This window comes from Triticum aestivum, chromosome 7B (genome assembly GCF_018294505.1).
Source record: "Triticum aestivum cultivar Chinese Spring chromosome 7B, IWGSC CS RefSeq v2.1, whole genome shotgun sequence".
Lineage (NCBI taxonomy): Eukaryota > Viridiplantae > Streptophyta > Magnoliopsida > Poales > Poaceae > Triticum > Triticum aestivum.
The window spans coordinates 546,296,122-546,308,454 of NC_057813.1; the positions used below are offsets into that span (position 1 = coordinate 546,296,122).

The window sequence follows — 12,333 nt, forward strand, 5'->3', positions numbered from 1 at the left end:
TGACCGATGTGCATCGCCAGGGCCTTGGCCGAACGTGCACGGCGGCGACCGGCTCGGCCTCCCTTGCCCCGCCTATATAAGAAAGCCGCGAGACCCCTCGAGCTCACCACCAGCCGCACTACCCCTCCCCAGCCTCTCAAACGAGCTCAATAAGCTCTCCTGCCCTCCCATGGCCGAAGCCTCGCCGCGGTGCTCCGCTCAAATTCGGCCGACCCGAGCCTCCCCTGCACCTTTACTCCTCACCAGTAGATCACCGACACTCCGGAGACCCTCCCCAGCCCCTCCGTTCTTCTCCGGAGTGCCTCAGGCCGCCGTCCCCAAGATCGGCCGCCGCCTCCCCTGTTTTCTGTTGCCGCGCGGCGCCGCAGTCCCGTCCCTCCCCGGCGCCTGATCCCCCTCTGGATGGACGCAGTGTTCCAAGTCTCGCTCGTCAGCGCCCTCCCCACGGCGTAGGCGGCCGGAGCCAGCCAGGCCAGTCGCCGGCCGAGCCTTCCCCCGCCTCTGTTCTCTGTCGCGAGCTTGAAGAAAGGGAGCGGGAGGAGAGAGATAAGCCCGGCGGGCCCCGCATGTAAGTCACTCACGCGCTTACCTGGTGGCCCCGTTGACCACTTTAAGTGGAACCGTATTAACAGAAACGCGTTTTCCAATCGCGAAAGCGTATTATGGTTTTGCTTCGGCTGGAAGTACGTTTCCTCTGTTCTGAAGGCGTAATCCTCGAAATGCGTTTTCTCTTTTTCAGCTCAGCCGGCCGAAGTGGTTATATCTGAACGTTCACTGTTTAGCCCCTTTTCTGCCTAAAAAGTGAACGGCCACAACTTTTCACTCGTAACTCCGATTGAGGTGATTCCAACGCCCACATCTTTGTCTTGTCGAACTCGTTCTGTTCATGTCATTTTCACTATGGCTTGACACTGTGAAAATGACCTTATTGCCCTTGCCCCTAATCAGCCCCCTTCGGGAGAGAAACTTCTAGAAGGTTCCCTGAACTGTTTTTTTCTTTTACTGGTTTTCTGTTTCTTTTTTTTGTTTTTGTTTCTGTTTCTTTTCCTTTCCTTTTCTTTTTTTTTCGTTTTTCTGTTTCTTTTTTCCTTTTCAAGGTTATTTTATCTTTTTTAAACTAAGTTCATGTTCGAAAAATGTTCTTAAATTTAGAAAAAACGTTCTTGCCTTTAAGAAAATGTTCCAAATTTAGAGAAGGTTGTTTTTGAAAAAATATTCTTAGTTTCTAAAAATGTTCGTGATTTTTAGAAAATGTTCCTCTTTTCATAAATGTTGCAAATGCTTTTTATTCAAAATTTTCGAAAAATGTTCGGGTGTTAAAATATGTTCATGATTTTCAATAAATATTCATGATTTCAAAAAATGCTTTTGTTGAAATTTTAGAAAAAATTTCTTCCTTTAAAAATGTGTTCGCATTTTCAAAAAAAATCATGTTTGAAAAAAATGTTTTTGCGTTTCATAAAGTTATTCGTGTTTTTCTTTTTTAAAAAATAAATAAATGTTTGGCTTTTAATAGAACTCCGAATTTTCAGTATTTGTTTGCCTTTTCTATAATATGTTCAACACTACGAAATATGTGCCCTTTTTCAAAAAAAATCTCAAATTAGAAAAATGGGAGTAGCCCAATGGTTGCCTTTTCTATAACAGGCGCAAGTCATTAAAGGCGGACTGAAGCGCAATAAGCGAGAAAGGGGGAGTAGCCCAATGGTTGCGGTCGGAGATCGAATCTGGAGTTCGAATCAATTACCTCATCCTCCAAACAGAGTTCGAATCTGGAGTCGAATATCTTGCATTTCTCGCTAAGGAGGCCTTATAAATAAATTGCCATTCCAATTTTTTTTTATCCGTCCGCAATTACCTCATCCTCCTCTGCCCCCGATTCCTTCTCTCCTCGCAGCAGCCTCCGCCCCCTTCTCAAAGCTCCGCCATCCCCGTCCTGTACTCCCTTGGAAAAGATCGATTTTTTTCGACGGGAGGAGTCATTCCGGCTTGATCCGGTGGTGGCGATGCCGGCCAGATCCTGCGACGGCGCCGACGCGAGCCACCAAGGGCCGTGGACTCCCTCTCTGGCATCGCTTCCGCCAAACCCTAGCGGCTCGGCGTCCCGGCGACCATCTCCGAGGTGGTTTCTTTCTGCAGTAGCCAGCCCATGGAGAAGGCCCGGACAAATTCTCGGAGCAGTACGCCCGCCGCTCCAGCACCTTTCCTCACCGCCGTCGTCATTCAAGGTCACCCCATCCTTTAATCCTTTTCCGTGCATCATCATGCGTATTTGTATTTGTGCTACACCATGCTTCTTTTTGCTACTCAATCAGATTAGAATCAGAAAATATGGATCTTTGTTGTAATATGGTGTAAATTTATGTGTTGCATAACTGTGTCAAAATTTAAAATTGTTAACATGTTCATATATTTTTATCTTCTCTCCACTAATACTGAAACAATCAATGTTGCTCAGAGTTGCTTGATATGTCGTTCAAGTCCATCACAGCTGCTTGGGGAAGTGGGGAGCTAGTTAACTGCGGTTTCACATTATCTGAGGCAAAGTTGTAATAAGTGAGCGACAAGTAATATGGATCGGAGGGAGTACCTAAATTGGAGTTCAGAAAATTATGAGGCATCTCTACCCAACTAGAGAGGACAGATTAGATTAGGCCAGCATCTTGCTTCAAACACGTGCGTGTTACTGTACTTGTTGTGGTTTAGCCCTTTTTCTTCAAAATCTGCATTTAAGTCTTCAGCTCTCATATTCTTTTTGCGGCTTATTTATTTATTTACTCAGAGAGAGGACTGGTTAAATTAGGCCATCGGAGTATCTGTTTGATGTGATGAATTTCAATTCTGCATTGGAGTATTCATTTATTGAACTTTACCCGTCTTTTTCTCAGGTTCTCTCTGTGGTTGAAATTTGGCAAGATGAAGTTGTTCCTATGGTTTTTGTCATGAAAATTAAAATGACACCTTTGGAGTGTTGTGCTGACATGGATGGTTTAGATGCTCAAATTCAAGAGATCAAAGAAGCTGCTGAACTTCCTGAGCTATATGAGGACATTGGATTCAGGCCGCCGAAGGGAGTCATACTGTATGGGGAACAGGGACAGCTTTACTTGCAAAGGTTTTGTCTTTTAATCACTTCCATTTGGCTCTGAAGGCTTGAAAATCCATGTTTTGCTGCATTCAACGCTAATAAGTTAGTGGCTTAATATACATCTTTTCCTAGAAAGAGTGCAACATCTTTTTCATCGTTTCAAATATGATGTTATTTCCTTCGTTTCAAGACTGAATGTGAAGTACTTGTGCTTTTCACTAATTTTAAATATGATGTGTGCAAGCTTTTACCAACACGAATCAACTAGAACTTATTAGAATGCTACATAATGGATCCAACACACAGACGATTTAAGTGGATTATGATTTATAGTAAGCATAGAGGTTGCTTGGCTGACAGAAGAGTTTTATCATCTTAAAAAGTTGTCGAATATTGCTCCAATTGGAAGTTCCTGAGCAAACTTCGGTAGTACTGCTTATGGTATTGACAAATTTGTGGTGCGATTATATTTGATTAATGCTTCTAACTATTCAAAGGCTTTGCATCTGTACGTTTGATTGGTAATAGCATGCTTTGTTGAAAGAAACGAGCATGTGGTGCTCTGCATTTCCTGACACTAAGTTAGGGCTTACTAATTTCGATTGCAAAAAATCCCATGAGTGAGATAGGTACTTCCAAACAGTCCAATTGTGCACGTACAGTGAGCTGCATGGGTAGTCTGCACATCCGAAACCTCAATTCTTATAGGTAAACATATTCTATTTGAAACTGAATATTGCCATCCTTTTAATATTTATTTTATTTTATTTTTGTTTGGTGACGAAGATAATGAGAAAACCACTAGGAAAGATCTTCTGCATAAGGAACATAGCACCCTACATCACAGTATAACGATGAACACAATGGGTATGCCAGTAGTTGCTCTTTCATTCATACACCAAGTAATCTTTGTTACCATATTCGCTTCTAAAAAAGTAATCTTCCTCCCTGGCTTTCTAGCAATTGCATAACCTGCAGACTTATTAGATGTACGAACCAAGATATGAGCTGCAAAACCAACAACTTCAACAAAGTCTGCTGGATTTTGCCATTCTCCTGAGAAGGCAACACGTCGCAGATGGACTCTAACTGCAGAGTATTGGGAGATAATCATGTGAGAGTTTGGTACATGCAGATTAAATAAAGCCTTTAATAAGGACAAAGCGTTCAAAAAGTTATACCGTGAGAAGAGGCTGCTTTAGTGATGATACATCTGAAGCCATCAGAACTGCCTTACACAAATACATGCTATATTGTGGATTTTGCCATGGATCAGACAGCAAACAATTCAGGCGTTTTTCAATCGACAACATGCTATGTGTAGCAAGGACAGTATGACTTGTTCTTTTCTGACAAAGGACCAACAACACATGGCCTAGGACCATGGTTTTCGAGTCGCGTGACTAGTCGTCGACTAGTCGGTGAGTCGCAAAAAAATGTCGACTCGAGTCACGAGTCGTGACTAGTCGCAACTGCAGGCTCGACTTTTTCCGATTCGCTACCCCAGAGCGACCAGATGAGTCGCGACTCGAAAACCATGCTTAGGACTCTCCATACACTTGCCATCAGTTTAAATCTGAAAATGCAATCACTACCACCACTGATTTGGCAGGAGCTGCACCAGCCACATTTTTCCTTTAGGAGCTCCACAGATAACTTTTGACCAGTCAGTGCAAAAACATTAACATATTTCTTACATATATTGTTTTTAGCCGAAAAGAAACTGCATCCGGGCCATGCTTCTTTCTTCCTCATTCTCTGAAAGCTTGTGCTTTAACTCTCCAGTGGCCGATGCTGCTGTTTGACCGAAACTGTAGTACTTTATATGCATAGCATTGCCAGAATGGAGACAGCAGTTACTTGCTTCTTTTTGAGGTGATGCATCTTTATGGTTCTCTTCAGACAAACCATTAACATGTAAGCCAGCATCATGCTTAGAATTGCAGCTATCCTTGTTGGCACTAGAGGCATTAACCAGTCGTCCCTGAACTAGAAATTTTTCCAATGTTCACCTACAGTGTGTTCCCTTCTGTAGAACATGAAAAGAGCGTCCGCCAAAATGTCTAAATTTTAGGTCATACTATACAAGCGTTCTATCTTGATCAAAGGCCATCTTGGTACGGACGGCCAGTATGTTGCTTTCGCACAATATTGTTGTCCATTGTTTTAAGTTTTAACCACTTCATACCAATATACCATACAGAATTATCACAAAATTTCTGTAGCCAATGCGCAATTTTCATGCTATGGGAAGGTTAGCAGGTGCATCCGATGCTGATAGATCACGCGAATGGTCTTATGACAAACCCGCTGTAGCAATGTTTGTCGGTAGCTTGATAGATAAGTTCTCATGTATGCAGCAGATACACTAATTCACAGAAAATTGTTGGACTACGAAAAGTAAATAAAATATACGGATGCACGGACACACTCTCTGTTTAGGTATACGGATGCAAGGCCATTTATTGGGCATTCCATTCAGTTCAATAATGGTAAATAGTGGTCATTTAGCAGTTGAAGTTCATTATCTGGTTGATTTTCGTTATTTTGTCATCCGTGTTTTTCCAGTGTTCTTAGTTATATTCAGACCTGTTCGGAATCTCTCCACTTCGCTCCAGCTGTGGAGCTCGGTTTTAGCCGCTCCGTCAAAATGAGCTGCAGCCTGCTTCACTCCGGGAGCGCAGAGGAACCGAACAGACTCTCAGTCATAATCTTCAGTCAATTAGTTTTCTTCAGGTTTCAAGGTTTCAGTTAGTTTTGCATAGTTCTTTACTTTGTGTGTTTCTTATTGATTGTTGCTAGGTTCTTTACTTTGTGTATTTCATTCTCTCATTGATTGCTGCTAGGTTTCAGGTGCACTGTCATTGTATATATTCTCTCAGCCTCTTTATTCTTGAATTCAGTATATTCAGCTCTGCAGGAAGGTCCGTCTTCACATCAGTAAGCCTTCTCTAACTCGAAGTACCCAACACTACTTTGTATACATTCTTCTTTCGATTTTTTAAGCACATGAACATTTTCTATGCAAGTAGATTATTATTTTTAGCTAAATTTGTTTGGGGTGAGAGGATCCAGCATGTAGGAAAAATGGAAGTCTCAGGGGAGGGTGAGAGAATCCAGCCATGGGGCGGCTCCAAGCGGCCGTGCTCTGGATCGTAAGCAGCATCACTGCCATGTGCTTCCCCGGCTTGGTCTCCATGTTTTTTCTTTGATCCCGGTGTGCCTCCCCCCACCGCTGCAATTGCGCCCTTTGTGTTTGTGTATTCCTTGGAGAAGAACTGTGGGGAAGGGACTACGAACTAGGGGCGGGGTTGGGCCCAGCCCATGAACTGTTGCGATTTTGGTTTCCGTTCGTCTCTGTGTTTTTGTGTGTTAATGGGTTTGCAAATTCGGCCCACTAGGTTAAGACTGATGCACAACTTACAAGGTCCAAGAGGGAACGTGTCGAAAACTACCCTGGTATACCTACTCCGACGATTCTAGCACCGTCGTGAACTTCACCGTCATCATCCGCTTTGTCCTCCCTCGATCTTAGTGCATGTTTGGGCTGAACAAGGGTCCGGCTCATCCTTCCACCGGGCCTTGGCGTTGCTGCTTCTTGGTAGGTTTGGAGCACGGTGATTTTTGGATCTATGGCGGCATCGGGGTGCAGGGGCTTCGGCTTGTCTTCGACGAGAAGGAAGAAGGGGAAGGAAGGAATTGATTTGGAGGAGGCTCTGAGGAGGGTGGCTTGTGGTGGCTTGGGTCTACACAAAAGAAACCATTTAGTGCAGAAGCTTTCAAGGACATGATGAAGTTTGTCTGGCGACTCGCCAATGATCCAGAAATTTGTGAGGCGGACGACAATCTTTTCGTGGTCCAAGTCTTCTGCTTAAGTGACTGGAACCACCGGGTGATGCATCAGGGGTCGTGAATCTTCCGGGGGCTCATGGTGATCATTGAGGAATATTATGGTAAGGGTAGGTCGAGAGATGTTTTGTTGGACAGGACTCACGTTTGGGCTCAGATCCATGACCTTACTAACCTTTAAAGATCCCAGGCGATCGCTAATCAGTTTGAAGGAGAATTGTCGAAGTTAAGAGTGTGGTATGAACCCTAATAGGTTATATGAGGGAAACTATGTTAGGGTGTGGGCCAAGATTGCAATGGCCTATCCAATGACTAGATTTGCACCATCCAATTTGAATGGGAAAGAGAGAATTTTTCTGCCGGTCAAGTATGAGAAGATATGTTTCTTCTGTGAGGTTTGTGGCTGTTATGACCGGCGTCACTTATAGTCGGAGGAGGCCCAATGGTGCGTCTAGTTAGGGGCTTGGCCCAACTTATCTTTATTTTTATTAGCTCATCGAGGATTATATACACTTGTAGGGTCATGTTTTGGAATTAAGCAATAAGTCAGAACTATTGATCGGCTCCCTTCAGGAGCCAGAACCCTAACCCTAGCCGCCTCCCCCTGCGCCCTCTCTTCCTCCACCGCGCGACCACGGCGCCGCCGTGCCGCCGCTCATGCCCATCACCTCGCCATCCTCCCTTCCACCCCTACAACCTGAGGGCTAGGCCTGGTAGGATCCCAACTCCTATCAGTGGCATCCTTGGTCACATCAAGGAGTGTGGAGACGTGGTTCATGGGGAAGATGAGATCAAATACTGATCATGGATGGTGGCAGAAAGAAGAACTGTGTCGGGAACCAAAGTTTTGGGCGAGGCAAATTATCCCAGGATGGTAGGGCTCTTGTGAGAGGGACAACGGGACGCAAACCGGGGTAGGGCGCGAGGTAATGCTTCCGTGCCCTGCAAGCATACATCTAGCGACGGTGGAATGCACGAGGATGACGATGATCTGAATGACATACCTGAGTGCCCTTCGAAAAATACTTTGGAGAAAGAACATGACCGTGCGAAAGAAAAGGATTTTGTGCCAACAAAGAAGAAACTGGATATGGACGTCGAGTCCAACCAAGATCGAGGAGCTCTAGCTTGTTGATCCGACGACACCACCACCCTCCAACGTATGTCTCTGCAAGAGAGCGGAAGAAGCTCCAAAAGTGGGCGGCAAAAAAGCTCCTTGGGGAGGACCGTCAGGCCTAAGGTTGACCCTTTGTTGGAACTGTTGTGGGCTAGGCGGACCGCGACAGTTCATGGATTGTGCAATATTGCATGGGAGTGTGTGCCAACTATACTTTGCATGGTGGAAACTCATTTACCAAAGTATCTTGTGGAGCAGTGGCGGGGCTACACAGGAGATGCTGGAGGGGCGAAACAATAATTAAAACTTGTTGATCGGACTTTATTCTCGTGAAGTTAAACTTACTTGACAGTGTGTCTTAATGCTCCCGCATAGTCGACAAATAATACAAAGTTTCAAGTAGATGTGAATCACTAACGCTGTGTTCGAATGTCTGTGTTGTAGGCCTCCGTATTGAATTGGTTTTAATTCCAATTTTGGGAGGAAACTGTAATGACATGAATATGAATTCACATGTTTGGATGCTCATGAAATTGGACCATGGAATCATAATAAGTTTTCAGTACCAAATCCTGTTCAGATGACACACTATGGAATTGATTTGTGCTTTATGAATCAAATTAAAATCTGTACAATGTGTGAACATAATTGGATGATTATATAGCAATAAAAATTAACAAACATTCTACAAATGCACAAAGGAAGAGAAAGAATGGGATCCAGCAACACCTGCAAAAAATAACACATCAAGGGAAGAACTGAACAAGGGAAGAGGAGGAACTTAGAAAAGGCTGGCTGGGAAAGCAAAGGAAGAGAAAGAAGGGGATCCAGGGAAGGGGAAGAAGAAGATGAGGAGGAAGGGGAAGTAGATGGTAGAGGAGAATGGGAAGAAGATGGAGGGGTTGCGCCAGCCAGCGAGATGGCCTGGATGGAGGGCGCGCCGGCCAGCGAGATGAGCGGGTGGAGGTCGCGCCCGCCAGCGACACATGCCAGATGCAGGGGCTGCGCCGGCTCGTAGGGCAGAGGAAGGAGCTATGCAGGGCAGGGAAAGGAGCGACATCCGCCGGGGCTTGAAGATCCGCCACCACCGGAAAGAGGAGAGAGAGGAGGCCATGAAGTGGGGATCCATACATGCGCCACCGGCGGCTCCTGAAGCATCTTGCATCTCACGCACGGGATGAAAGGGATAGGTCTCGCGCGAGACTGTGTCCAAGCGGTATGCTTTGCGCCCAATTCGAGCCAAATCGAAGGCAAAGACCTCTTTATCGCGGGAGGGCAGTGCGCTTGGAGGCAATTTCAGCTATGTATCAAACCCAAACACGATTCTGTTGCTCCATTCGGTAAACATCCGAACACCTGAATTGGCACGTAGCCAATACCATATCCAATTCGAGGGTCTAATTCAGACATCCGAACGCAGTGCAAGGAAAATGGAAAATTGTACGCAGAATCCAAATCTTAGTTGCTATACCCTTGAATTTGAGAACGCTAGCCATAAAATCTTGGCAAAGAATTAAAGAAAATTGAGATATATACATGTGTTTCAGAGAAATTGGCGATCTTACCTAAGAGCCATACTATTTCCTTCAATTTTTAAGCGATCTGCAGCAGCCAGCGGACGAGAGCAGGGCGGGCGACTGATGTGTGGCGACTGTTGAAGGGGCGACGGGCGGCGGCGTGATGGGAAGAGGCGAGCAGGCACCAACTGAACAGGTGCACGATACACATGTACTCCCTCCGTCCGGAAATACTCGTCGGAGAAATGAATGTATCTAGACATATTTTAGTTCCAGATACATCCATTTTTATCCATTTTTGTGACAATTATTTTCGGATGGAGGGAGTACGCTAGCTTGCTTTCTTTGCTCCCTAAGGGCGATTGACAGCCGGCTGGGCCTTCAACTAGATGGGTCGCGCCCGCGCTCGCTCCGACAATCCTCCAATCGGTGTCTAGGTTTATTTTCTACCACTGTCGAAGCCCCAAATACGAAGTATACACGTATAAGTGCAATTTCTACCCGGTGTCTTGTGATACCGGCTGCGTGAATGTAGGTCCGCCCCTGCCATGTAGCATCGATGGACGTGGAGAAAGAACATGACCGTGCGAAAGAAAAGAATTTTGTGCCAACAAAGAAGAAACTAGATATGGGCGTCGAGTCCAACCAACATCGAGGAGCTCAAGCTTGTTGATCCAACGACTCGGAAGAAGCTCAAGAAGGGGGCATCCCTGGCAAAAAAATGGCAAGACAGTGGATGCATCAGAAGTGACATGAAGCGTTTTGGCAAAATCGACGGCCTCCTTGGGGAGGATCGTCGGGCTAATATTGACTGTTTGTTGGAACTGTCATGGGCTAGGCGAACCTGCACAGTTCATGGATTGTGCAATATTGCGCGGGAGTGTGCCGACTTTGCGTGGTGGAAACCCAGTTACCAAAGTATCATGTGGAGCAGTGGCAGGGCTACACATGACATGTTGGATGGGCGAAAGGCAATACATCAATCTCTGAGGGTGCGCGCCATCGGTCGGCCGCTGACGATAAGTGTTTCTGTGAGAGCAACTCTAGCAGACCCCGCATCCCACCGGCCCGCAAAACGCGTTTGCAATTCGCGCAAAACCACTTTTGCGGGCCGACGCGGTCTGGCACAGATGCAGACCCCCCAAACGGATCCGTAAAAAAGTATATTCGTAGGCTTCTGCGGGTTCTGCTCGGGCACCACCGCGACGACCCGCAAACAGAAAAACTGCAAATCTCGCATTTGACTTAGGGTTTGGCAAACAAGTTCAAATTCAAATGACATAAACAGTTTGCGCGCAAATAAAAGTGAAGTTCATTACGCAAGAGGGCATGCAAAGGTTTGCGCCCTGTCCGGCATCATCTTGGGGGTCGATCTTCACTCCGTGCCATGGAGTCCATCTTGAAGTTCATCGGCGCCACCGAATCCAGCTCCGTCGCTTGTTCCAACTCCCGCACACATCACCGGAACTGGAACACGGACCGGCCGAGGCGACCATTCTCCTATTCAAGATCTCTCTCCTTGCCATACCATGCCATGTTTTGGTGAGATCGTCCATGTCATTGCGGTTCATTGACATGATCTTTTTCTCTTCGGCGAGCAACAATGACATCGATTTGTTTTCAGAGGCTCATGCTTTTCTCTCCTCAATGGCAGCTTTGCAGAGCCCCTCTTCCATGAGCATTTGCCATTTTTCTTGCTTCTCTTTTGCCTTCTTCTCGGCCAACTCGTTTGATTGCACCATGGCATCAATCTTCTCCCTCAAGCTCGATGCTTCTTGCTCTCTCTTTATCTTCTCTTTAGTCTTCTTGTCGCCATCGGGCTTGTGCAAATTTCTTGGGCCATCATCATCCTCATCTTCATCCATGTTTATAAGTGAGCCTCTCTTTGGTGGGGATTCTTTGTCGATCAACTTCCACTTCTCGCACTTTTGGAGCAACTCCCAACAATGCTCTAATTTGAAGAATCTGCCTTCCGAAGCTTCCATGTCCTTGTATCTATGTTGAGCAATCTTGTCCTACAAAATGTGAATAAAGTGATGCAATCATTTCCCATGATACATTATGATGATGCACAACTTGAACAAAGGAAAAGCAAACTCACATAGTCGGACTCCACGGTGCCACTTGGAGGTGCATTGCGTACTTGCTCCAAGCAAGCTGCCCAACGGCTGCACATAGGCTTGATATTCTCTCAACGCCCTTGAAGCGACCGAAATGTTCGTGGAGTCCTATTGGGATACTTTTTCATAATGTGGAAGTATTGATCTTCGATCCTTTGCGAATATCTCTTGGCGGTTTGAGAAGTACCCGTGCATGCATCAAGAGACACCGCATTCCATGCTTGGATCAAAGCTTGATCTTCCAAGATCGTGTAGTTCTTCGATCTTTGGCTTTTCCCAGTTTTTGCTTGCGATTGCTCAAACGCTTTCGCTTCGATCTCCTCCAATTCGTCTGCACAACCATGATCATCCACGCCGCCCTCCGTTTCATTGTACTCGAATGGTTCGAAAGGGGCTTGATCAATGTCAACCGCGTTTGTGTCCAACAAGTTCACGAACTCGGTTGTTGCATTGTTCGAACCACCGCTATAGCGAACGATAATAACAAGTCACGAGCTATCAAGACTAATGGCGAAAAATGAAAGGGAATCGCCAATACCGAAGAGGCATACCTTCCGGCCATTTTGTCGAACACCTCGCTCGCGGGGGGAGCGACACCGTTGAACGGCATCGCCGGAGCACCTCCTTGCGCGCGCGGGGGCG

General features: G+C 45.9%; 1 protein-coding gene across 15 annotated transcripts in view; it reads left to right on the plus strand.

Annotated features, from left to right (window-relative positions):
- Positions 1–6: 6 nt before the first annotated feature.
- Positions 7–12,333, plus strand: part of LOC123160008 (L10-interacting MYB domain-containing protein) — a 19,429-nt gene continuing 7,102 nt past the window's right edge. Inside the window, exons 1-5 of one of the 15 annotated variants that reach the window (XM_044577812.1) lie at positions 7–568; positions 740–840; positions 1,901–2,228; positions 2,889–3,115; positions 5,935–6,028. In XM_044577812.1, the coding sequence (XP_044433747.1) occupies positions 2,007–2,228; positions 2,889–3,115; positions 5,935–6,028 (543 nt within the window). In that variant the 5' untranslated portion in view covers positions 7–568; positions 740–840; positions 1,901–2,006. The other 14 variants (XM_044577813.1, XM_044577824.1, XM_044577825.1 and 11 more) reach the window with 14 other exon arrangements.